At 48.4% G+C, this 27548-nt stretch overlaps 1 protein-coding gene across 1 annotated transcript in view; it reads right to left on the bottom strand.

Annotated features, from left to right (window-relative positions):
• CFAP119 (cilia and flagella associated protein 119) overlaps window positions 1-27548 on the bottom strand; it is a 120562-nt gene that overhangs the window by 70329 nt on the left and 22685 nt on the right. The window contains exons 2-4 of the mRNA XM_069244389.1: window positions 11217-11242; window positions 8231-8296; window positions 7023-7192 (exon numbers count right to left, since the gene is read on the bottom strand). Coding sequence (XP_069100490.1) covers window positions 7023-7192; window positions 8231-8296; window positions 11217-11242 — 262 coding nt within the window. The remainder of the gene's footprint in view (window positions 1-7022; window positions 7193-8230; window positions 8297-11216; window positions 11243-27548) is intronic.

Below are 27548 nucleotides of genomic sequence, written 5' to 3'. Positions count from 1 at the left end.
TAATGAGACACGGGGTTCATGAAAAAGAAAGAATTGGACAAAGAGATAAAAGATGTTACAGAAAGGAGCAAAGGGGGAAGAGGTTTAGAGAAGCAGGGCTGGGCAGAGAGAGGGCGGAAGCTTCAGAAAGTGTTAGCAAAATGCAGAGGCACAAAGTGAAAAGAAGGGAGAGAGACACTGAGTGTTAGAGGCATGTGGTGGCCAGATGTTAGAGAAACCCCCAAAAGAACGAGTTACTTACCTTCGGTAACGACTTTTCTGGTGGATACATTAGCTACCTGTGGATTCCTCACCTAATGATTCCTCACCTAATGAATACTCCCATGGCGCCAGCATTCGACGGAAATCTTCTTACTAGTCTCTGCACGTCGACGAGGACGTCACTCTAGCCCACGCGACGCCGTCTGACGTCATTCAGGCAATAAGAGGTCCTCGACGACGTGCGGACGTCAGTACCAATCATTTTTTACGTGCATGAGAACAACCAGGCAATGCAATGAAAGAGCAAGGCAACATCCCATTACATTGTAAAAATACACAACATTGCATGAATAACTGTAAATCTTTTATATATATATATAACTCTCTCTTTTTAAAATATATATACACATCAAGTATATACACAAAGATATATACATATATACATATATATATAAATATATTATATACAACATCTATTGCACCCTCAAAGACCAAGAGGAGCGTACTCAAGGATTACTTGGTAAGACCAGAAAGGCAACGGGGAGGCGGGTGGGACCGTGAGGAATCCACAGGTAGCTAATGTATCCACCAGAAAAGTCGTTACCGAAGGTAAGTAACTCGTTCTTCTGATGGATACAACTACCTGTGGATTCCTCACCTAATGAATAGAGTCCCAAAGCAGTACCACGCCCGGCGGTGGGTGCCTAAATGGTCAAACCAAGAAATCCTGCAGCACTGACCGTGCAAAATGGCCGTCCCTTCTAACCTCAGAATCCAAACAGTAATGTTTTGCAAAAGTGTGAAGGGACGACCAAGTTGCGGCCTTGCAGATGTCGACCACAGGAACACCTCTGGCCAAGGCCGAAGTGGCCGACTTAGCTCTGGTGGAATGAGCTCTAATGCCCTCAGGAGGATCCTTCTTTGCCAAAGAGTAACAGATTTTAATGCAAAGAACAACCCACCTGGATAGTGTTCTCTTGTGGACTGCCTTTCCTCTCCTCTTGCCCACATATCCAATAAACAGCTGATCCTCCAGCCTGCAAACCTTTGTTCTATCAATAAAGAAGCTCAACGCCCTCTTTGGGTCCAGACGGTGCAGTCTTTCTTCATCTTTGGAAGGATGAGGCGGAGGATAGAACGTGGACAAAGTAATTGCCTGAGCCAAATGGAAGGGTGAAACAACCTTCGGGAGGAAAGCAGCCTTGGTCCTCAACACCACCTTATCCCCATAAAAAGTTGTATAAGGGGGCTTTACTGATAAGGCCTGCAACTCACTCACTCTCCTTGCTGATGTTATAGCTATCAGGAAGACTGTTTTTAAAACCAAATACCTTAAGGGGCAAGAATGCATAGGTTCAAAAGGGGACTCCATAAGGAAAGTCAGGACCAAGGACAAATCCCATTGCGGCATAACGAATGGCTTTGGAGGATATTTATTTAGAAGACCTTTCAGGAATCTGATAACAATAGGGGATTTAAATAAAGATGGTTGGTCTGGAAGACATATGAAGGCTGACAAGGCCGATAAATAACCCTTAATGGTAGCCACTGCACAACCTTTCTGCGCTAGAGACAGAGCAAAAGACAAAACGTCCGATAGATGAGAATGCAAAGGATCAATCTGCCTCTCTCCACACCACGCAACAAATTTAGACCATCTATTAGCGTAGATAGATTTAGTGGAGTGTCGCCTGGCCGCTAATATAACATCCACTACCTCAGGCGGGAGAGAGAAGGAACTCAGGTTGCCCCGTTCAATCTCCAGACATGTAGGTGCAGACTCTGGAGGTTGGGGTGTAGAACCTGCCCCTGCGACTGCGAGAGGAGGTCTGCCCTGAAAGGGAGACGGAGCGGAGGGCACATTGAGAGTTGGAGAAGGTCGGAGTACCATACCCTCCTTGGCCAATCCGGAGCTATTAGGATGACTAGAGCCCGGTCCTGGCGAATCTTCCTCAATACTCGAGGAATCAAGGGTATGGGAGGAAACGCGTAAAGCAACTGGCCACACCAGGTTATTTGAAACGCGTCCCCCAACGCTCCCTGCATCGGATACTGGAGGCTGCAGAACAACGGACAATGCGCGTTCTCTCGAGTGGCAAACAGATCTACCCGAGGAAACCCCCACCTCTGGAAGATTAAACGGACTTGATCTGGATGGAGACGCCACTCGTGGTCTGCTGAGAATTGGCGACTGAGACTGTCCGCACGCACGTTCAAGACTCCGGCCAGATGGTTTGCTATCAAGCAAATCTGATGGTCCTTTACCCAGGACCATAGTCGAAGAGCTTCTCTGCAGAGAAGGTACGACCCCACTCCTCCCTGCTTGTTTATGTACCACATCGTGGTAGTATTGTCCGTTAGGACCTGTACCGACTGACCACGAAGGGAAGGGAGGAAGGCCTTGAGAGCCAGACGTACAGCCCGTAACTCTAACAGATTGATGTGAAACATCTGTTCCTCTGGAGACCAAAGACCTTTGATCTCCAGATCCCCCAGATGAGCTCCCCACCATAGAGTGGAAGCATCCGTTATGACTGTGGCCACTGGTGGCGACTGCTGGAACGGCTTTCCTTGTGAAAGATTGTTGCTTGCAATCCACCACTTCAAATCCACAGCAGCATCTCTGGAGATCTTGACAGTACTCTCTAGATCCCCTTTGTGTTGAGACCACTGCCTTCGGAGGCACCACTGAAGAGCCCTCATGTGCCAGCGAGCATGCGTGACCAACAGAATGCAGGAGGCAAACCGACCGAGCAGACGAAGGACCTTGAGGACTGGAACTACCGCTCCATTTCGAAACATTGGAATCAAATCCTGAATATCTTGAATCCGCTGAGGCGGAGGAAAGGCCCGACCCAATGTTGTATCCAGTACTGCCCCTATGAACAGGAGGCGCTGAGAGGGCTCTAGGTGAGATTTGGGCTCGTTCACCGAAAAACCCAGGTCGAACAACAACTGGGTTGTTGACTGCAGATGATGCGACACAAGCTCCGGGGACTTGGCTTTGATCAACCAGTCGTCCAAGTAAGGGAATACTGCTATCCCCTTCCTTCTGAGTTCTGCCGCAACCACCGACATCACCTTCGTGAAGACTCGAGGTGCTGAAGTAAGACCAAACGGAAGGACCGCAAACTGATAGTGTTGCGATCCCACCACAAACCGGAGATACTTCCTGTGTGACTTGAGTATCGGGATATGAAAGTAAGCATCCTGCAAGTCGACAGACACCATCCAGTCTTCCTTGTTCAACGCCAAAAGCACCTGTGCTAGGGTCAGCATCTTGAATTTTTCCTGCTTGAGGAACCAATTCAAGATCCTCAGGTCCAGAATTGGTCTCAAACGACCATCCTTCTTGGGAATCAGGAAATACCTTGAGTAACATCCTCGACCCCTTTCCTGCTCTGGGACCAACTCCACCGCGCCCTTGGAAAGGAGGGCTTGTACCTCCTGTTCTAGCAACAGGAGGTGTTCTTCTGAACAATAAGAAGGGCGGGGCGGGATGAGGGGCGGGAACTCCCGAAAGGGAAGGGTGTAGCCTTTTCCCACAATACTGAGAACCCAAGTGTCCGTTGTAACAGTCTTCCATTTGGTGAGAAAATGCTGTAATCTTCCCCCTACAGGAGAGGAGTGAGTGGGAAATGGTGGAAGCCTAAGGCTGCTTCCCCTGCTGCACCCCGCCAGAGGATGAGGAAGAGGCAGAGTGCTGCTGAGAGGCTCCTCTGGTGCGGACCCTACCTCTCCCCCTGAAAGATCTATAGGGATGGGAAGAGGCAGGTTGCTGATATCTTCCCCGAAAGGAAGAGGAGGAAGAGCCACGCCCAAATCCACGAAACCTCCTGAAAAATCTGGAAGAGGCCGTGGAAGAAGGAGCTTGGAGCCCTAACGACTTAGCCGTGGCCCTGCTTTCCTTAAAACGTTCCAAGGCCGAATCAGCCTTGGCTCCAAACAGTTTGTCCCCATCAAACGGGAGATCCAACAATGTGGACTGTACATCTGCAGAAAAGCCCGAGTTACGGAGCCAGGCCTGTCTCCTTGCCACCACAGTTGTGCCCATTGCTCTGGCTACCGAGTCGGTGGTATCCAGTCCCGTCTGGATAATCTGGGTCGCAGCAGCCTGGGCGTTTGAGACAAGATCCAAAAAACCCTGGGGAAGCTCTGTAAACGATGAGGAAATGTCATCCATCAGAGCATGAATATACCTCCCCAGGATACAGGTTGCATTGGTGGCTTTTAACGCCAGACTGCAGGACGAAAAAATCTTCTTCGACTGCGCCTCTAGCTTCTTTGAATCTCTGTCCCCAGGCACCGTCGGGAAAGAACCAGGCGCTGACTTGGACGAACAGGAGGCCTGCACCACCAAGCTCTCCGGCGTAGGGTGCCTAGATAGAAACCCAGGGTCAGTCGGAGCCGCCCGATACCTCCTGGCCACGGCTCTGTGAACTGCTGGGGAAGATGCCGGCCTCTTCCACACCTCTATCACCGGATCCAGCAGAGCGTCATTAAATGGCAACAGAGGCTCCGCCGCAGCTGAGGCCGGATGTAGCACCTCTGTTAAAAGGTTTTGTTTAGCCTCCACCACCGGCAAAGGCAGGTCCAAAAAACTAGCTGCCTTCCGTACCACTGCATGAAAGGAAGCAGCCTCCTCAGTATATTCCCCCGGGGACGAGAGATCCCACTCAGGGGAAGTGTCCAGCCCACTGGCCGACTCCAGTCCACGCAGCCCATCACCCGAGTCCTCTAGCTCTCCTTCCTCCAGGGCTCGTTGGTACTCCTGCTCTTCTAATACACGGAGAGCACGTCTCCTGGAATGAAGTCGCTGTTCAATACGCGGAGTCGACAATGCCTCCGCCGAAGTCGAAGATCGGCGCCGATCTTCAGAAGCCACCGACGCCGCGTCCGGCGCCACAGGTAACTTCGGCGCCGACAAAAGAGCAGCTGAAGCAGATGGACCCACCGGAGTCACAGGCCGAAATCCCGACTTCGACGGGATGGAAATCCCCGGGGCCAATCCTTCTGAAGCCACCGGAGCGGCCACCGGCGCCGACACTGGCGCCGAGCCCACGTTCCCAAAAGGGAGAAAGGGCATAAAGGGTGCCGGCCGAAGAGGCGCAGGATCACCCAAAGAAAAGGCCAAAGGCCCAGCCGGAGCACCCCCTGGAGCCATCTGTTGGAAGATGGCATACATCGCATTCAAGAATGCGGAACTATCGGCTCCAGGGGTGGGAAAAGCCGGATACTGAGGTGCCTGTCTCGGAGGCGACCCCGACGCCGGCCTCGGCGTCTGCGCCGGAGAAAACAACTGAGGCTCCAATACCTCAATCACCGACGCCTGTCCAGGTGAAGTTGGAGACGCCGGAGAGGGCAACGGCGTCGAAGGATGCGGCGTAACCGTGGGACTGATCTCCCATGTCCTTCGGCGCCGATCCGAAGACCTGGAACGAGTCTCCTTCGAATGACGCCGAGATTCTCTACGGCTCCGGGAGTCTCGATGACGCCGATGTCTTGGAGAAGAAGACTTCTTGTGATGCTTCTCCTTCGATTTAGCCATAAACAGCTTCCTCACGTTCCTTGTGGGCCTTTGGATTCATGTGCTGGCATGAATCACAAGTCGAGACGTCGTGGTCGGAGCTCAAACACCAAAGGCAATCGGAATGAGGATCCGTCACCGACATCTTGCCTCCACACTCACGACAAGGCTTAAATCCAGACTTTCTCTGCGACATTATTACCACAGCGAAAGACTACGCAGCAAAAATACACTGTAACCAAAAAAGTAACAGTTGCTCCCTCGAAGATAACCGTTTCGAATGCACGGAAAAAAGGGAACTGACGTCCGCACGTCGTCGAGGACCTCTTATTGCCTGAATGACGTCAGACGGCGTCGCGTGGGCTAGAGTGACGTCCTCGTCGACGTGCAGAGACTAGTAAGAAGATTTCCGTCGAATGCTGGCGCCATGGGAGTATTCATTAGGTGAGGAATCATTAGGTGAGGAATCCACAGGTAGTTGTATCCATTAGAAATAGCATTACAGAAAAAAAAATATATATATATATATATATATATATATATATAGGCTTAGTGCTAGAACAAGAGACAGCCATGGATAAAGTGTTACAGATATTAATGGCACAACTATCACTAGTGCAGCAGGTGCAGTGGCGCAGGGTTCCAGGAGTCTGAGGGGCCCGTTGTCTTTCCACATCCCATGGCTATCTTTCACCATCCAACCAATGGTCAGAGGGGCATGTCTTCTTGCACACAATAGGGTTCATGGTAATCTTGTGATGCAACTGAGAGGGCGAAAGCGATAAAGGCTGCTAAAGGGATGAGCAGAGGATCACTGAAATATGGGGATGTGTTAAAGAAAGGATGGGGTGTAAGTACCAGAGGTGCCCACCTTGGAGATAGGTAAACTGGTGCGTCTAACAAAAAATGAATGCGTCCTTGTGGAACGTAAATGGTGCTCCTGTAAAGCGCTCCAATACCTTCGGGTCGAGTTCGAGGGATATAAAAACGCAAAACATAAAAGGGAGAACGGCACGGGGTGTTAGAGAAGGACAGTGTTTAAACTAGAGACATTGACCCAGATGGACACGATACAAGTTCAAAAGACAGCCGGCAAATGTTAGATGGAGAAAGCCCCAGAGGAAGCATGAGACTCGGAGAAGGAGGAACACAGAACACAAAGCTGAAGAGCGAGAAGCAGAGCGAGAGTGTGGTGCTGTGCTCGGGAGTCTGTCAAAGAAAGGCGAATGACAGCAGAGCAGGAGGCGGACAGGCTCTTCGCAGAGATCTCAGTCCCACTCTGATGATACCTCACCTAGACACGCCTGGTGTGTCTCTTTCACAATGGAGAAGAAGCACGAGGTCTGCTCCCTGCTGAATCCGTGATCCCGACAGAACTGGATGGTGTAGAAGTACAGCTCGAGGAGCACGGCGTCCCGGGGGCTGGACTCGCTGTCCTGCAGGCAAAAGAGCTCAGCAAGAACGCTGAGAGGAGAGAGGTGAACCCATAGACACGTGACTGCCCCAGAGCAAGGGGAAACCACAGAGCTAGAGACAAGATCAAAGCACACCGCAGGCGAGGAAGAGAGACAGCCTGAGAGCCATGGACCACCGGGGAGAGACAGGCTATTGGCTGCTGGAACTCTCACGCAGAGTGTGACACGCTTAGAGGAGACGTCGACCCAGAGCAAAGTTCTCTCCTGAGACAGGAGAGGCTGCACGAGGGACACCAGGAGAGAAGAAGAGAGACAGCCTGAGAGTCATGAAACGTCAGAACAGACAGTGTATGGGCCACCGAGACACTCTCAAGCAAAGAAAGAGTGATAGGCTGAAAGAACAGATGCAGCCCCCGGGGCATAGTGCTCTCCTGAGACAGGAGAGGCTGCACGAGGGACACCAGGAGAGCAGAAGAGAGACAGCCTGAGAGTCACGGAACACAAGGTCGAGACATGGGACAGTGGAGCTCCCTGGGGCTGACAAGGGAGAAACAGGCCCAGGGGAAAGCAGAGAATAGCGACGGGACCCCAAGAGAGGAGAGACGGGTTGAGGCATACATTATTAAGGGGGGGGGGGGGGAGAGAGAGAGAGAATGAGGAGGATAGATATACAGTTGGAAAGGGCTCACTGCTGAGTTAGAGGGAGCTCAGTGTCAAAGCAAGATAAACTGGCCAATGGTTAAAGACAGAAGGAGAGAGTGTGGGAAGTAGAGGGAAAGGAGGAGGAGAAAACAAGGAGACTCAAGGTTACAGAAACATTCTGAAACAGAGAAAACGGAGTGAAGACTAAGCTGCAGGCTGATAGATACACTCTACAAGCAGGAAGGGAGGATCGGCCAAGAGGAGAAAGACTGGGCAATTAGAGGTCTACGGAGAAGAGAAACACATCTAGTTATGAAGGAAGAAGCTTAAGAAAACACATTTTAAAAAGGCTAAATAAGGGTAAAAATGCAGGGAGTGCCAGGGCTAAGAGAGGCGGAATGGCTAAGACTAATACGTGAGAGGTTGCAAAGAGAAGCTTACTTACCACTTCAGCTCTTCTGCAGTTTCCGCTTTCTCAATTATGCTCATGTGATGCATGTTAAGGTCCTTCCTGTATAAATAGCAGCATTAACATGCATTTTATACGAGGTAAGGGATAGTGCATGAGCGCTGGTTGTAAAGGAAGGTGTTGCAGTTGTGGCTATTACAGATGGTGTAGAATCCGTGCCTGTGGTTGATGCTGTTGTGGTTCTAGCTGTATGGAGATGGTGTAGGAGCTCTGGTCCAAGCTGGTGCCACTAATGATGGGACAGTAGCTGTAGGATATGGTGTATTGGCTCTGGCTGTGGGGATGGAGGAATCTGATGGAGTGCCCAATATGGGGAGGGTGCAGGGGCAAAGGCTGGGGGCCACTGATGATGGAACGGTAGCTGTAGGATATGGTGTATTGGCTCTGGCTGTGGGGATGGAGGAATCTGATGGAGTGCCCAATATGGGGAGGGTGCAGGAGCAAAGGCTGGGGGCCACTGATGATGGAACGGTAGCTGTAGGATATGGTGTATTGGCTCTGGCTGTGGGGATGGAGGAATCTGATGCAGTGCCCAATATGGGGAGGGTGCAGGAGCAAAGGCTGGGGGCCACTGATGATGGAACAGTAGCTGTAGGATATGGTGTATTGGCTCTGGCTGTGGGGATGGAGGAATGTGCTGGAGTGCCCAATATGTGGAGGGTTCAGGAAGGCTGGGGGCTCAGTGCAGGAGTGCTTGGTGTGGGGAAGCAGGGAGGTTTGCAGTTCGGGGATTAGGTAAGAGTGTTGGCTACACTGCGTGATCCAATCAGTAGCAGTAGGTGGGCGGAATGGAGCGCTCACTCTCTCTAACATTCCAGGAGCATTAGCCCGTAGTGTATTCCTTTTCAGTAATTATTTGGGATCTTAACAAATGGATATCCTTAGCTAACACTGACAAATGTACGTTTCGCACCTCAAGATACAAAGGCAACTAATACTGGGATTTACTTGACACGAGGGTGTGTCCAGCACAAAGCACGAAGCAAGTCCATAGGCTATGCAGGATTCCACAAAAAGGGTTGTCTCATGTTCAGAATCCAGACAAATAAGAAGAACGAGGATGGCTTGATCATGAGATTGCATTGAGTGTTATCATTGCTATAACATACTGCATTTTTCCTCAGTCAAAAGCCTCTCGTGTGCAAACAGCTCAGGTGCTGTAAAACATTAGTCCGTCCTCCCCAAAAAAAAAGCATGCTAAAGACACACCAACACATGCAAAGGACATGGAAGGGTGATAAGCTCCAGTTTTCGCTAAAAGATGGAATACAAACACAGGTTTGGGAAAATACAAAATGCTAATTAATTTTATGTGAATAAAGTGTGAACAGGCACACTTCATTTCACACCCTGACACATCAGTTTATATGGAACGCCCACTGCCTGGCAGCCTTTCCAGAGAAGTAGAGTCCTACAAAGGAGAAGAGGTGTAAACAGCCTTGCAGTAGTAGAGAAGTAAACTATGTGAAATGTCCTGGAACTCTTTGGGGTGACACTGAAACTGGCAAAGAGCAAGCAGGACAAATAGAGTGATAAAAGGCCTAAATGCAACTACGTTAGGCCTGTATCTGACAAAATTCTGAAGCATGTACATACTGATTTACTCCTTGCTAGAGAGAAACCGACTAGTGCTGGAAAATAATAGTACTGACAGCTAACCCCAGAGGCCAGGTCAAAAGTCAATGGACCTGGCTTAGAGGAGGCACCAGCTGGAGCACACAGCAAGTTTCATCTTCAGAAAGCAGGCCTCCAACTAAGAGTAACGTGTGAGTAGCTGCAGCATGAAGCATTGCATAGGCATACTTTGAGGGGAAGTCAGAGCATGTCCTGGTCCCTTGCTAGTAGAAAAGTGTTACGTGCACTAGTTCAAATGTGCAAGGACTTATGGCCTCATTACGATCTTGGTGGATGGGTTGCTCAGTCACAAACGTGCCGGTTATCCTAGCCACCATATTAGGATCTCCATAGGACATAATGGGATCGTAATACAGCAGACAGAATATCCATCATGCTTGTAACCCTGTCCGCCAAGATCGTAATCAGGCCCTAAATGACCTCTGCCTTGTGACACAAACTCGATATTCTAACACATCACCCTCCTTTCTTTTTGTGAGGCCCTGTTTAATTACTACATGATGCTCCATATGGTGCTACATAATGATGCAGTTCCAAGTTTCTGTGTTATTACTATTAGCTCCTGTTATTTATGATAATGTGTCTATATTTTATGTAGACACAGGAGAAGGATAGTGCTAATACTGCTTTTAAACATATAAGCTATAAATGACGGATGTATTAGCTTAGCAGCTCATCACATGGGTACACTTTCAGTGAAAATTCTAAAGCTACTGTTGTTAGCGAGAACTGGCGTAAGGCTGTAGGACCACATCTTCCAGGTAGCATGGTCATCTGTCATCTTCCCCAGAAACAGCTCAGCAATATATGTGAGCTGTGCCGGCCCAGGATGTGTACCGCCTTGGCACAGATGTGCAGCTTCTGTATCACACTTCTTATGATGGCAGATTATTGGCTACTAACTGGTCAACAGCAGTGAAGAAAGGGTGGTTTCTAAGAAGGACGTCTTTTTCCCCCGATCTGATGTAAAATTGTGGTAGACCATAAGATATCTTGCTGTGACGTTGAAGTATTAGTTCCAGGGGAGAGTGTCAAGGTGAGGCTGTTAGGCGTGGGGTGTGAGTGCTTGTTGATGGGCTATTGTAGCAGTGCTGTGTGCAAAGGGATATAGCGGGAATGTGCACCAGTGATAAAGCGGGATATGGTGCTGATGTGCTTAGCAGCACTGCCTCTCTACAAGGCAGCATTAAAACCTAGCAGGGAGGGCTGGTTGAAAATGGTGCACGCCACTTGCTTTATGAGAGGGTATGGGAATGATGGTAGGGGATATTGGAGCACCAGCTTTTTGGACATGATATTTAGAAAGACCACTGCTACCCTTACTTACCAGATGCAGATCCTGGCTTTGCGGACCTTAAAGAGAAAGAAAAGGGCTTCAGTGATTGCGCTTCTGACCTTCTGGTCCAGTCTTGACCCTTTGCACCCAAACACATACACGACTGTTAATCACCCTCCTGTACCATCTGCTCTGTCACTTTTCTGCTCCCATTCATTTTGCTGTCTGCTCTATCTACGCTTCTCAAGCTTGTGGGAGAAAATCCGGGCTAAAGACATAAAATATAAAAACAGATATGGTATGCTGTCGACTGGCGTTCATATGGTACTTCGTTTGTTCTGTCAAGCCAAAAGTACAGAAAGTGAGGGGAATGAAGTGTCTACTTACTAATAAAGGGTAAATATTAAACTGCTCACAGTAACAAAAGAATACTAATTATAATACCAATGGTAACCGCTTGGCAAGCCCTGTGACACAGAGGAGAACAGCAGCGTCCTTGCTGCCATTGGCCGGACCCATAGCAGAGCAATCCATCCTATCATTGGATTCTGGTGTCAGGATGCTGCTCCATCTGTAATAAATCTTGGATGCTTCTGAAATCCAGGGCTGACGTTAAGATTTTCTGCAGTGCACTGAGCGCTATTTCAGGGAAAGGTACAATTTACACCATGACCCTGCATGTAACATATATGTCAGAACATACAGATCACATCAGAAACATATTGCATGTACCTTGCTTCTAAAGAGTACAAACAAAGGCAGGATACCAGAGGTTCAAGAGCCAACGGAGGTCCTCTCTACCTACTGCCATATTTAGTACTTAGGATCATAATGTATTCCACTAGAGGATAAAAACCCAATTGTTTTGCAAAGGGTTTGACATAAGACTCCAAGAATTCCTATGTTTTAAAAAAAAAATCTCCTTTTCACTACTTTTCAGTTTATGCCTTGGGTGTAAGGTTTTTACGGGCAAGGACCATCATATTTAGGTGTTTGGTTTTCCTATAGGATAACAACACAATTACTTTGGTCAAAGATTGGGTTTCTTCATCTCCCTCAAATTAAGTGTGCTTGATGTGGATGATGCTTCCTTCGTTTTTAGTGCCAACATTGTGCAGTTACCTGCCACTGCACCTTCAGAAAATCCAAGGTCATCTTACTTTCTCGGGGGCCCTGAAACCCCATCTATCTAATCAGTCCCACTGAATTCTTTGCTGCCGCTGGTATTCATTGATTTACTCCTTCTCTTAGTGGGGGATTTCTCTCAATGCCCTTTTCACTGCCAAGAAACTAGCGTTGGTCTGTACCCCTGTTTTACAAATGTAAAAGCTGATCAAAGCCTAACAACATGAGGGCTCTTTTTGAACGTCCCCTTTCAGCAACAAGGAAAACAAAAAGACCTTCAACTAGTATTAGAAATATATGGTGCAATAGGGAAAAGATATATTGAAATCAAAAAGGCATTAACTTCTCTGCATTTACTGTATGATCTTGCTAGTAATTTGTGAAATGAATACTGCTCTGTGTTTGCCAGCATGGAGTGCCGGCTGCCTGTACTAAGTAAATCCTCTAGAGATCTTCTACGCTTACATTAAGATAGTTACATAGAACGGCTCCCATCCAACTGCCATGAAATAAACAGGCATAGGTTCACTGATACCTACAAGAGGCCAGTTGTCTAAAACTAGACAACTGTCGCTAGAATGAAAACATTTCAAGAAGCACATTAAAGCTAAAAGAACAGTATTACAATATCTGCTATAGTAAAGCTGTACACGAGCCAAAAAATATTTCAGCACAATTTCAAACAGCAAACAATCAGACTACAGCTCCAGACTTTGCAAGGTTTGGGGGGCACTCTGGAGGGCTCTGAGTGGCCAGTGCCAGCAGGTGACATCAGAGACCCCTCCTGATAGGTCCATACCTGATAAGGTAGCCAATCCCACTCTCAGGGCTATTTAGGGTCTCTCCTGTGGGTTCTCCTCAGATTCTACTTGCAAGTTTCCTTCAGGAATCCTCTGCAACAACTTCATCATCCTCTTACCTCGGATCAAATGCAGCCTGCTCCAAGAAACGCTGTAACTGCAACAAAGTATCCACAAGAGATACTTTTCTTCTGCAACCTCAGCTCCAAGTCAGCAACTGCAACAGTTTCAACGGTGTCCACGCTCTGGGGACTCCCTGTCTTCATCCTGCACCGAAGGGCCGAAGAAATCTCCCGTGGAGTGACAGAGTCACTCCCCTGCTCCAAGCAGGCACCTAACAAGATGACAACAGGTACCCTGGGACTCCTCTCACAGCGACGAGTATGCTCCTAAGGACACAGAGGGTGGACATCATCGACATAGACTGTCCTGAGGTCCTGCTGACACAATTTGGAGGAGATAAGACCTTGCCTTCCCTGAGAGCGACGGTACCCCTGTGTACTGCATCTTCTTCACCTCCTGAGGCCTCTGTGCACCATTTGCAATATTCCTTCGTGCACAGCCTGGCCCAGGTCCCCAGCACTCCATCCTGCGACGCTCAACTTGCTGAGTTGTTCTCCGGTGGCATGGGACCTTCTTGTGCTGCATCAAATGCGTTTTGCACCTCCGTTGTCCCCGGATCCTGCGACTCCCAGGGGTGCTGGCTGGCATCTTGAGGGCTCTCTAAAGTGCTGAGAGCCTCCTCTTCCTCCTCACACAGAGTGGAGGCCCCCAGGTCCCTCCTGGGTCCATCCAGCGCCATTTTGATACAAAACACACGTTTGTCGTAGCCAAGGCTGCTTGGCGACTTCCAACACGAAATTACATCTGCAACGATCTTCACGTCATGGGTCATCCTTTGCATCATGCAGGAACCTGCTGGCATCTTCCTAGGGTGCATTACTTTTGTCTTCGACTAACCGGGGACTCTTCTTTTGCACCCTCTTCTGGGTTGGCAGGGGCTCCTGTCCTTCCTGGAACTTCTTTCGACTTCTGGTCTTTGTCCACTTCCTTTGCAGGTCTTCAGGTCCAGGAATCTAGCAGTTGTTCTTTGCAGATTTGGTTGGTTACTGCAAAATCCTAATCACGAGGTGTAGTGTGTCCCAAGGAAACTTGCAGTACTTTACTCCTGCTTTTCTGGGCTCTGGGGTGGGGTAATTTACTTACCTTTATTGTATTCTTACTCTCCCAGTGATTCTGCACACAGCACACTTGTCTAGGGGGGAATTCATGATTCACATTCCACTTTCTTAGTACATGGTTGTGTTGCCCCTAGACCTAATATCTCCCATTGCATTCTATAGCATTTCCTATTGTTTGCATTGTTCTATGACTATTTACTTGCCTAATTTTGGTTATCTAGTGTATAATACTTACCTCCAGAAGAAGTCTTGTCTCTAAGATATTTTTGGTACTGTGTCACCCAAATACCTTTATTTTTTGTAACACTGAGTATTGTCTTTACTTGTGTATAAGTACTGTATAACTATAAGTGGTATTACATGAGCTTTGCAGGACTCCTAGGTCAGCCTAAGCTGCTCTGCTATAGCTACCTCTATCAGCCTAAGCTGCTAGAACACTTCTAATCTACTAATAAGGGATACCTGGACCTGGTATGAGGTGCAAGTACCCAAGGTACCCACTACAAACCAGGCCAGCCTCCTACAAAAATATTATTTTCTTAATTTATTTTAGAACCACAAGAGTCAAATTGCAGGTAAGTACATTAAATGTAAGGCACTTTGCATATGTATAGATAGAACTTTGAATCAAAACAGTAATGTACACAGTTTGGCATAAAATGACAATAAGCTATTTTAAAAGTAGACACTGCAAAATTCAACAGTTCCTGGGGAGGTAAGTACAGGTTAGCTTTTGAGGTAAGTAAAGCACTTACAAGTTCAGTCTCCGGGGCATAGGCAGCCCACTGTTGGGGGTTCAAGTCAACCCCAAACACCCAGCACCAGCAGCACGGGCCGGTTAGGTGCAGAGGTCAAAGAGGGGCCCAAATAACATAGGCGTCTATGGAGGCTAGGGGTGCTCTGGTTCCAGTCTACTAGCAGGTAAGTACTTGCGTCCTCGGGGAGCAGACCAGGGAGGTTTTGTAGAGCATTTTGGGGGGGGGGGGGGAGGAGTCCCAAGCAGGCACACAGAATACACCCTCAGCGGCACAGGGGTGGCCAGGTGTAGTGGGCAAACAAGGCGTTGGGTTTTGTATAGAAATCAATGGAGGGCCCTGGGGGTCACTCAGACGTTGCAAGCAGGGCATGGGGGGCTTCTCGGGCCAGCCACCGACTGGGCAAGGGCCGCCTGCTGGTCGCTGCTGCACCAGTGGTTGGTTCTTCACGGGCCTGGGGGCTGCAGGTCCAGTGCTTCTTCCAGGCGTCGGGTGTCTTTGTTACGGGGCAGGTGCGGTCAGGGGGGTACTCTGGATTCCCTCTGCACGCGTCGTCGTGGGGTGCAGAGAGGTTGGCTCAGGGTGGACATGTCGTAGCAGTCGCCTGGAGGTCCTCTCAGGACACGGGCCAGGGGCATCGGGTGCAGAGTGTTGGGAACTCACGCTTCTGGCATGAGGCGAGAGTCCTTTTAAATATGGTTTCTTCTTGTTGCTTTAGACGGGCCGCTGTCCACTGGAGTTTCTTGGTCCTTTGGAGTTGCAGGGCAGTCCTCTGAGACGGCAGAGGTTGCTGGGCCCACAGGATGCGTCGCTGTTGTAGGTTCTTTGAATCAGTAGACAGGCCGGTAGGGCTGGGGCCAAAGCAGTTGACGTCTCCTTCTCTGTGGGGTTTTCAGATCAGCAGTCCTTCTTCTTGTTAGGTTGTCAGGAATCTGATTTCCTGGGTTCAGGGTCGCCCCTAAATACTAGATTTAGGGCTGTAGTGCCGAAGCCAATGGGTACTGTCCGTAAGGGTGGCTACACCCTCCTTGTGCCTCCTCCCTTTGTGGAGGGGGGCACATCCCTGATCCTATTGGGCTAAATCCTCCAAAGCAAGATGGAGGATTTTAAAAAGGAGGAGGTCACATCAGCTCTGGTAACCTTAGGGCTTGGACCTGGCTGAGGGGGTGCCTCCTCCTTGTTTTTCTCATTATCTCCACGGACTTGCCGCCAAAAGTGGGGGTTCTGTCCGGGGGGCGGGTATCTCCACTAGCTGGAGTGCCCTGGGGCATTGTAACACCAGGCTTGAGCCTTTGGGCTCACCGCCAGGTGTTACAGTTCCTGCAAGGGACAGGCTTTGTTCCTGGTCACAGAGTGCACAAAGGCACTCACCTCATGTGGCCAGAAACTAGTCTGGCAGAGACTGGTCAGCCTAGCACTAGCAGTTGGGCTGGCATGCAGGGGGCATTCCTAAGATGCCCTCTGTGTGCATTTCTCAATAAATCCCAGTTTGGCATCAGTGTGTATTTATTGTGCTGAGAACTTTGATACCAAACTTTCCAGTATTCAGTGTAGCCATTATGGAACTGTGGAGTTCGTGTTTGACAAACTCTCACACCATATACTCTTTATGGCTACCCTGCACTTACAATGTCTAAGAATTGGCTTAGACACTGTAGGGGCATAGAGCTCACGCGGCTATGCCCTCACCTGTGGTATAGTGCACTCTGCCTTAGGGCTGTAAGGCCTGCTAGAGGGGTGACTTACCTATGCCACAGGCAGTGAGTTGTGGGCATGGCACTCTGAGAGGATTGCCATGTCGACTTAGTCTTTTTCTCCCCACTAGCACACACAAGCTGTGAGGCAGTGTGCATTTGCTGAGTGAGGGGTCCCCAGGGTGGCATAATACATGCTGCAGCCCTTAGAGACCTTCCCTGGCCACAGGGCCCTTGGTACCAGGGGTACCTTTTACAAGGGACTTATCTGTGCGCCAGGGCTGTGCCAATTGTGGAGACAAAGGTACAGTTTTAAGGGAAAGAACACTGGTGCTGGGGCCTGGTTAGCAGGGTCCCGGCACACTTCCAATCAAAGCTGGCATCAACAAAAGGCAAAAAGTTAGGGGGTAACCATGCCAACAGTGGCATTTTCCTACAGAATGCATTCTTATGAAGTGCTCAGCCCAAAAGAAAAAAGTTGTAGTGTTTGAAAAGCAAGCAGTGAGAGCAAAGAAGGCAGACAATCAAACAAGATGGTAAAGAGACTTTGCTCCATGGGAGGGTCATACACAATACTGGCAAGCTGCGATACATATAAACAAGCAAATTAGAGTGACAGGACCCCCAACCAATTGTAAGCAATGGACAGGCTTCAAAACCCTGTATGTTCTTGGTAAGCCTGCGATACGTCTTGCAATAGGAAGCTCAAACACTGTCTAGGAGGCTCAACCTAAAAAAGAGATATTAAAAAGATATAAAGATAATCCTAAAATCTACTCGGTCATTCACTTTTAGCCAGGAAAGAGCTCTTCTGGCAGAAGACACCTGATCCCATGTGCTTTTTAATATCTGCACAAGTCAGAGAGGAGCGTGCTGTGCCAAATTAAGCCAGTGTTACAAATTAGCTCAAATGCTGACATTCCAAGTTTTACAGTGATAGAATAGCACACTCACTGTATCACATACTAATGCAGCAGATGTAGAAGTCCCAAATTCCAAACATCAGGATTTAGGGGTTCCCTGCATGGGGAATTTAGCCATCTAAAAAAGAAACAGGAAACCTCAGGAACCAGGGGCAAGGTATAGGACCCAACCACACAAGAACAATACTTAACACAAAGGAAGCCATGGGATGGCCCAGAACTATCTTTCAACCTAGGGTAATGGAAATATGTCACCAAGACTTGATGCTAATCAAGGGGAAAGGAGCAGGAGATCGCTATGCAGGCACTGGGGTATGGTGGTGAGATCCACAGCATGGAACACGGGCACAGATATCAGTGATGCAGGATGTGCAGTGGTAAGGGAACCCTAGGATGCTAGGTGCACTCTAAACCCCAATTATGGCTGTTGCTTCCTACCCAGTGCAAGAACGGCCCCTTTTGCATGCTTGCATTACAGTACACCACACCCTTGCTATGCCACTAAGGTTGAATGGACATAAAAGCAAACATTAGTCAGAACTGCATTCCAGTCCATTATTTTCTGCCCACTATGCCATACTAGACATAAACCTGTTCACAAATGGTTCTCTTTATTACTTAGGCAAAGGTTCCCAATCTTTTTCAACAAGGGTTTCCACAAGGCTCTAATTCTCTCATCTACTCTTGAATCTGACTATGGAATCTTTGAGGCGCTGCTACAATAAAAACTAAAAAAAACCTCCAACATCTCCCATCACTTCTATGTGGAAGATACTCAACCATATCTAAAAGGATATTTCTAAAAAGACAATAACATTGTTGCTGTAATCCGGGAAAAGACCCATTCTTGAGTGACACATCACCATTTAAAATGAACACTTCAAAGCCTAAAATTTTAATCGATTTCTCCACCAAACTATTCAATCCAAATACAATCCTGGCTAAATGTAAAAAATGTTGTTGCCTGCCAACCTTCCATCATCAACTGCGCAAACCCCTTTGAATTCCAATAGACAAGAATCTCAACCTTCCAACCCATACCAATTCAGTTGCAAAAGGCACACTGCCATAAATTAGACTTCTTTGTGGAATCAAGTATCCCCTCATACAGAGTCTAAAAGCCTGCCTTAAACACATCCAAGCCTAAATGTCTACTACCTATTCCTTTCGTTTACCAGCAATACCAAACATTCTCTTATTCAGTCATCCTTCTCCAACTTAAACCCAACAGGCTTCTTGCGCCAACTGACAGAAAAATAAAATTCACCCTCGACTCAAGCCCTCCATTCAATAAACACATTGGCAGCATGACCCAAACAACTTTGTTAAAGCTCTCAGTCTCCCCTGAAAAAAAGTGTTTTTTTCCTGCCAGGAGAAGACTTCAGAGGGACAGTTAATCCCTAGGACTCCTCTATCTAGATGGAGACATTACACCCTGCTCAACGGCATCCCAGATCCCACTCAAGCTCCCCTGAAAGGCATACTTCCCGCAGCAACATAGCATGTCAAGGGGCTGAAGAAATCTGCTAAAGGAAATTTACTGCAAGCCCAGATTATCTTCAAGATCAGCAACATCATTTACAAGGCCTTCTACACCAAGGTCCATGTCTACCTAGCTAAACAATATCTGGAGGGTAATGCCAAATGAAGCGCTACAACCTTTGCCAGAGGCCCTACCCACTCTTTTTTTTTTTTCAAGTTTGTAAAGCGGGAGCATGACCCTAGGGAAGGGGACTTGAAACTGGGGGGGCAGACCTCCTACGGGGGCCTCAAGTGAACCCGGAAGGGCACCAGGCGCCGGCCCAAAGATGTACTATGCAGATAACAGTGCTTTGTTTTAAGCAGAGAATAATTTACTGCATTTTTAAAATGGTAACAGATTTAACTGCAATGCTTAAATAAATCTAGTCGTATTTAAACATTGCCAATTTAGTAGAATAATTGTTAAACAAGTCTGAAAGGGGCCCGATTTTATTTCCACCTGGAAGGGTGCAGCACTAAAAAGTTTGAAAACCATTGCCCCAGGGTATCAGAGCACTGTATATAAGCAAAAACATATAAATAGCCCGTTGTATTAAAAATATTCTTAAACACCCTTGCTTCAGTTAGGAGCCATCATATGATTTCACTCTGTTCTCCTGAAGGCCAGTGTTGATCCGGTTCCACTGCAACCAAATGGTCCTCTTCCGTGGTTTTTCTACCTTTTGGCATCCTCACTAGTCTTGCAGTTGAAGTTTAGATGAAATGGTCATTTTGGAAGTCAGGCTGCCCAAAGGACGTCGCTGGTTCCTATTGTTATGGTAGTGATCTGTTTATTAGAATCATTTTAACCTCTTCATTGAAAATAGAGGTCAATAGGTGTTGGAGGCTGGCTCAGTGTGTGGTGGACACCTATAGTGTTACACCTTATTTTGGGTCTAGGCACCCCTTATTAGATAGTGTTACCGTGCCTAGATAGCCAGGGCTCTCTAGTGGTAGCTGTGGTGAGCAGCTATGACTTATCCAGGAGGAGTAATCACACAGTAACTTATCACACATGGAAGGAAACACACTGTGGTGCAAAAATAAAGGTACTTTATTACTGAATACCAAACTAGATTACTATAAGTAAACCCCCCTCTGGGGGTAAGTACACACAAAATATACACAGGTAAGTATTGGGAAATAGCATAAAATAGCAAGGGCTTTATAGGGGGGGCAAACCATATACTAAAAAAGTGGAATGGGAGAATGGGTCCCCCACCAGAGTATATGGAGTGGTTAGCAAAGGGCTGGGAGAGAGTAGAACCCCAAGAGTTAAGTATCTAAAAGATGCTCCGCGACCAGGAGAGGAGAGGTAAATTACCTGGTCGTCTCATAGCCTAATGAGGGGACTCGTAAATGGAATATTGCAAAAGTAGGACCAGGCCGGTGGAACCCAATGGTGGATTCCAGATGAAGAAGACCTGCAAAAGAAAGGGACAGAGTACAGTCCACGAAGGAGTGTCCAGGTGGGGCAGGAGGCAATGCACACTCTTCTGTGGGTGGAGATCCGGGTCGATGGTGATGGAAGAAGCCCAGCTGCAGGGCCCAGGATCTGCAAAGGAATCCCTGAAGTAACCTAAGAGCTGCCCCTCGTCGTTCGCTGGATTGCAGAGCTGAAGAGGACCAGCAAGGTCCTCCGGACTCGACCTTGGAAGGGAGTCTGGGCTGACCTTGAGGTTGCAGGAGAGCCAGCAGAAGCGGTTGGAGCCCCCACGAGCAACCCACTCGAGGCAAGCACAGTAAGTCGCAGTGAGGCCCAGTCAGCACACCCGAAGAGGAGTCCCACATCGCTGGAGCAGCAGAGAGGAGACTGTACTTGCAGAGGTGGACTGCTGGGGGCCAGGGCTATTTGAAGCCTGAAGATCCCTTGGAGCAGAAGTCAACAAGCCTTGGTTGCTGCAACAGTGGAGGTGCACATTGGTTCTGTCTTGGCAAAAGAGGCAAGGACTCATCGTCTCCCAAGTTGGACAGAAGGCAGAGAGGACCCAGAGGACTCCTCTGAACCACCGCCTGTGTTGGAGAATCTTCACAGGTCCAGAGGACAGCAGATCTGAGCAGCTGGAAGTTGTAGCCTTAGGTGCTTGCAGATGCAGGGGATTGACTAAATGCCAAGGGAGATTCCTTCTTACTTCCTTGGTGCATCTGAAGTCTTGCAGACCCCAGAGGATGCACAACTGTGGAGATGTTGCAGTTTTTTGACAGGAGCAGTGGAAACAATGTTGCAATGAGAGGTCTTCTCAGGTGTTGCAGTCTTGTTTGGTTCCTATGAAGTCCAGCAGCAATTCAAGGTGGCCAGGAGCAGAAGATGTCTTTGTAGAGAGGTCCTGGTGGAGTCTTGCACAACAAACTGATCCCAACCATCTATAGCCAAAACACACACCAGCCCGCAAGGGAGTCCCTAAATAGCCCAAAAAGGGTCTTGGTCACTCTCCGAGGTGACTACCTATCAGAGGGAGTCACTGACATCAGCTACCTAACCTGACCAGTCAGATGCTCACAGGGGCCTCTGCACATATTATTTTCAAGATGGCAGAATCAAGTGGCCCCTGAAGGAGCTCTGGGCACCACCCCTGGAGTGGTGATGGACAGGAAAGTGGTCACTCCCCTTCCTTTGTGCAGTTTCACACCAGAACGGGGACCAAGGGACCATGGACTGGTGCAAACCGGATTATGCAAGGAGGGCACCAAATGTGCCCTTCAAAGGAGTCTGGTGGCGTGGGGAGGCTACCCCTCCCCAGTCCAGTAACACCTATTTCCAGGGAAGAGGAGGTTGCATCGACTCTCCCACAGGAAAATCCTTTGTTCTGCCTTTCCTGCTTGAGCTGGTCAAGCAGCAGGAGGGCAGAATCCTGTCTGAAGGGTTGCAGCAGAGTGGGCTGCCTACAGACCCTGGAAGACTGACAAGAGCAGGACTAGGGGATTCTAAGGCCCCCCGAGTGCATCTAATCATGCCACCAAAACTAGCATCAGTATTGGGGTATAATTCTGACATGTTTGATACTAAACATGACCAGGTTCGGAGTTACCATTTGTAGCTGGACCACAGGTTGTGACCAGTGGCCAGTACATAGTTAAAATGGCTTACCCCCACTTACAAAGTCCAGGGAGTTGGAACTGGAGTTTGTAGGGGCACATCTGCTCATGCAGGTGTGCCTAAACACATAGGGACCTGCACCCTGCCCTTTGGGCTGGAAGGGCCTACCATAAGGGTGACTTATAGTGACCTGGTGCAGTGACCTTTAGTAAAAGTGTGCATGCACCTTTTCACGCAGGCTGCAAATGACAGGCCTGCAGACACAGTTTGCATGGGCTCCCATGGGTGGCATAAATATTTGCTGCAGCCCTTGGGGGACCCTTGGTGTACCTATGCCCTGGTTACCTAGGTATCATATACTAGGGACTTAGAGGCGTACATCAATATGCTAATTTTGGGGTGTAAGATGAACCAAAGCACCTAAATTTGGGGGAGCGAGCACAATCACTGGCGTCCTGGTTAGCAGGAGCCCAGTGAAAACAGTCTAAGCATACTGACATCAGGCAAAAAGTGGGGGTAACCATTCCAGAATTAAAGGACCTTCCTACACAACCTCCCCCCCCAAACGAAGGACAATAAGACTAACCGTCCCCAGTTGAGTCTTCATTGTCTAAGTAGAAATATCTGGAGAGTCCATCTGCACTGGAGTGGTTACTCCAAAGTCTATGATCCACTGAATAGTCCATTCCCTACAGGGAGATGGACTACCTTAACAGTTAGGGATTCTCAAGTTTCATTTGCATAAGCCATAGGAGGTGCTTGTGGTCTGTCTGAACAAGGAAGTGAGTGGCAAACAGGTATGGCCTCAGCTTCCTCAAGGCCCAGACCACAGCAAAGGCCTCCCTCTCAATGGCTGACCAACCCTTTTCTCTGGGGGTCAACCTTCTACGTACAAAAGCAACAGGTTGATTCTGGCCCTCTTCATTAAGTGGCAAAGTACTGCCCCTATTCCTACCTCTCTGAGTAGTCAGAGAATAGGAGAGAGCACATGGTCTGTTTTAGGTCATCAAATGCTTTTTGGCAGCTAGCTGTCCATAAGTTGTTTTGGGCATCCTTTTGGATGTGAGGTTATTTAAGGGGGCTACAATGGAGCCGTGCACTTTTATGAACCTTATGTAATACCCAGTCAGGCCTAAGAAGGCTCTGACTTGGGTTTGAGTGGTAGGGGCAACCCAATCCAATATGGTTTGGATTTTGCCCAGCAGTGGCTGAATTTGGCCTCAACCTATCAGGTGGCCCAATAAACCACTTTACCCTGCCCTATCTGGCATTTGGATGCCTTGATAGTGAGGCATGGCTTTCATAAGGCCCCTAGCACACACAGTTCCAAGGTCAGACAGGTGATCCTCCCGGGTGGCGCTAAGGACAGCTATATCATCTAGATAAGCTGAACTGAAGCTTTCCAAGCCTTGTGGAACTTTGTTCACCAACCTTTGAAATGTTGCAGGGGCATTCTTCAACCAAAGGACATCCCTATGAAGTGATAGTGCCCACCAGGTGTTGAGAATGCTATCTTTGGTTTTGCATCTTCAGATAACTTGATCTGCCAATAACCTGCAGTCAATTCAAATGTGCTGAGATACTTGGCTGTAGCCAAAGTACCTAGCAGTTCATCTGCCCTTGGAATTGGATGGGCATAAGTCCTGGTTACTTCATTGAGTCCTCTGTAATCAACACAAAACCTAATTTCACATTTTCCATTTTGGGAGTGAGGCTTGGGTGCCAAGACTACAGGACTAGCCCAAGGGCTTTCTGAAGGCTCAATGACTCCTAACTCTAGCATCTTTTCCACTTCTGCTTTAATGCACTCCCTGATATGGTCAGGCTGCCTATAGATTTTACTCATTACAGGCAGACTATCGCCGGGTCAATTTCATGTTCATACCAGGTGGTTTGACCAGGGATCAGAGAAAACAGTTCTGAGAACTGACTGAGGAGATTTTTGCATTCAGCTTATTGCTGGTCAGAGAGGCAGTCAACAAGAACTACTCCCTCTACCGAGCCATCAACTGGGTTGTGGGAGAAAAGCTCAAGGAGAGGATCACTTTCTTCTCCCTGACCTTCATCAGTGGCGATGAGCAAAGTCATGTCAGCCCTGCCATAATAGGGCTTCAGGCGATTCACATGAAGCACCCTGTGGGGGCTTCTAAGAGTGCCTAGGTCAAACAAATAGGTGACATCACCCTTCTTCTCCACAATGGTGTGGGGGCCACTCCACTTATCTTGAAGTGCCCTGGAAGCCACAGGCTCCAGGATCCACACTTTCTGTCCTGGCTGATCAACAGTCAGCACAGCCTTTTGGTCATGCCACTGCTTTTGTAGTTTTTGGCTGGCCTCAAGGTTTTTGGATGCCCTCTTCATATACTCCGCCATTCTGGATCTTAGGCCTAGTACATAATCTACTATGTCCTGATTGGGGGGTTTGAGAGGTTGCTCCCAACCTTCCTTCACAAGGGCAAGTGGACGCCTAAGTGGAACTTCTCTGTAGGCGAAGAGGAGGCAAGCCAATATGACATCTGATCTTTTCCTGAGTTTTTCAGAGTCACATGATCATTCCTTTTCAAGATTTTGTTAAATTTCCAACTAAACCATTTGTTTCTGGATGGTAAGAGGTGGTGTATTTATAGGTTACACCACACTGTGGGAGGCTGGCCTGGTTTGTAGTGTGTACCAAAGATACTTACACCTTATACCAGGTCCAGTTATCCCTTAATAGTGAAATGTAGTCAGTGACTAGAAGCCAGGCTGTATAGAGGTAGCTGTAGGCAGAGCAGCCAAGGCTGAACTAGGAGACATGCAAAGCTCTAGCAATACCACTGTAGTCACACAGTACTCACACACATGAAAGACAATACTCAGTGTTACAAAAATAAAGGTACTTTATTTTAGTGACACAATGCCAAAAATACCTTAGAGACTATACTCCCTTAGGAGGTAAGTAATATACACAATATATACACTAGTAACCAAAACCAGGTAAGTAGATAGTCAGAAAACAGTGCAAACAGTGAAAATCACAATAGGTTGCAATATGCCTAGGGGAACATAAACCATATACTAAAATAGTGGAATACAAAGTCAGTTTCCCACCTAGGCAAGTGCAGTGTGTAGAGGGGCGCTGGGAGTGTAAGAAACACCAAAGGTAAGTAATAGACTCCACCTCAGAGCCCAGGAAAACAGGAGTAAATCACAGTAAGTTTCCTGAAACAGACAAGAAGTCGTGATAGAAGATTATGCAAGAACCAGAAGAGACTGCATGACACCAAAGATGGATTCCTGGACCTGAAGACCTGTAGAAGAAGGGGACCAAGTCCAAGAAGCACTGAAGAGTCCAAGGAGAACAGGAGCCGCGCTAACCCGGATGAAGGTGCAAAAGAAGAACCACCGGCAAGAAGACAAAGTCAGCAATGCACCAAAGAGTTCCTGGTTGGTGCAGACGATGTCCCACGCCGGGTGGATGAATGCAGCCTGGTTTGCGTTGCTGGATTCCGCCAACAAGCCTTGGCACACACAAAGCTCGCGGTTAGCTGAAAATGGCACTGCCAGGGACCAGGAGGGACCTAGTGGCCTATACCCAGGAGGGGGAAACAGAGGGGGCTCTCAGCAACTCAGAGAGCCCTCAGAAGGCCAGGCAGCACGCACAAGAGTCCCAAAGCACGGGGACAAAGAAGGTGCAAATGGAGGCCCACGCCGCACGACACAAAGGGATTCCATGCCACCACTCAGTAAGCTGTGCGTCCAGGATGGAGTGCTGTGGGCCTAAGCTGTGCTGTGCACGAAGACTTTCTTGGAAGATTGCACACAAGCCTTGGCAACTGCAGGTCACGCAGTGCACGGGGGTACTGTCTTGCGTGGGGAGGCAAGCTCTTACCTCCACCAAAGTTGGATAGCTGGACGTTGGCTCAACAGAAGTCAAGGCACTCGTGAATTAGTAATGTGGAGTCAGTAGTCCTTGTATACTGGATTTCAAATCAACTTCCAAATCAAAGTAGACCGTAAAGGTTAGCATAACTCCAATTTATTCTTGGAATGGAATATTCATCTTTTGTTAGAACAGAAAACAGCCAACACGTGTTTTGTCGTAGGAGAAACTGATCCCCGCGACTTCCTCAGGGCTCAATACGATATTATGGGAAGATTCTAGAAACCGAGTAGCAATATAATCCCTCTGAGACCTCCTATGATTAGTGAACAAATAAGTAGCTCTGTGTAGGGAAATCCAAAAAGAAACTCGTAAGGGGTGTGTGTGTAAACACCACCTTAACTGGTGTTATTGAGGTGACATGTAATAGCGTGTCGTGGAGCCAAGTTCCAAAACTCCGGTCGGCATGTAGCTGGACGTTGGGACTGTCGGAGTCACTTTAGTCCACCACCCGTGTTGCTGGATCCATGCCTGTTGCCTGGAGAGGGAACCCATGCCACCCGTCTTTGCTGCAGAGAGGTGCCTGTTGAACCAGAGAAGTGACTGTCACTCCACTGGAGATTCCTTTGGTTCTTATGGTGCAGGCTGAAGACAGGCAGTCCTTGGAGGATGCACGACATGGAAACTGTTGCAGTTGCTGGCAGGAGCTGAAGTTACAATCCTGCAGAAGTAGTCTTTGGTTCTTTGTTGCAGTTTGTAGAGTTCCTGGAGGGTTCAGCTGTGGTTCCGTTGGTAGAAGATGAAGTAAAGGATGCAGAGGATTCCTGCTGGAGTCTTGCAATCTGCATCTGAAGAAACACCTAGAGGAGAGAACCTAAATAGCCCTGAAAGGGGGATTGGTCACCTAACCAGGTAAGCACCTATCAGGGGAGGTGTCCAACGTCATCTGCTGGCACTGGCCACTCAGATGCTCCCAGAGTTTCCTGCCAACCTTAGAATCAAGATGGCAGAACCCAGAGACCCTCTGGAGGAGCTCTGGGCACCACCCTTGGGGTGGTAATGGACAGGGGAGTGGTCACTCCCCCTTTCCATTGTCCAGTTTCGTGCCAGAGCAGGGAATAGGGGTCCCTGAACCAGTGTGGACTGGTTTATACATGGAGGGCACCAAATGTACCCTTCAAAGCAAACCAGTGGCTTGGGGAGGCTACCCCTCCCAAGCCAGTCACACCTATTTCCAAAGGGAGAGGGTCTTACCTCCCTCTCCCCCAGTGGAAATCATTTGTTCTGCCTTCCTGGGCTTCGTCAGATCAAGCAGCAGGAGGTCAGAACCCTGTCTGATGGGTGGCAGCAGCTGGTTTGCATGGACAACGCTGTAAGAGGGGTGGTAGCAATCCTGGGGGTCCTCTAAGGAACCCCCAGAGTGCATGGAATCATACTTCCAGTACTTGCAACAGTATTGGGGTATGATTCCGAGCTGTTTGATGA

This window comes from Pleurodeles waltl, chromosome 7, assembly GCF_031143425.1.
Source record: "Pleurodeles waltl isolate 20211129_DDA chromosome 7, aPleWal1.hap1.20221129, whole genome shotgun sequence".
In the NCBI taxonomy this organism is placed as follows: Eukaryota; Metazoa; Chordata; class Amphibia; order Caudata; family Salamandridae; genus Pleurodeles; species Pleurodeles waltl.
This window is presented reverse-complemented; position numbering and strand designations above follow the sequence as displayed.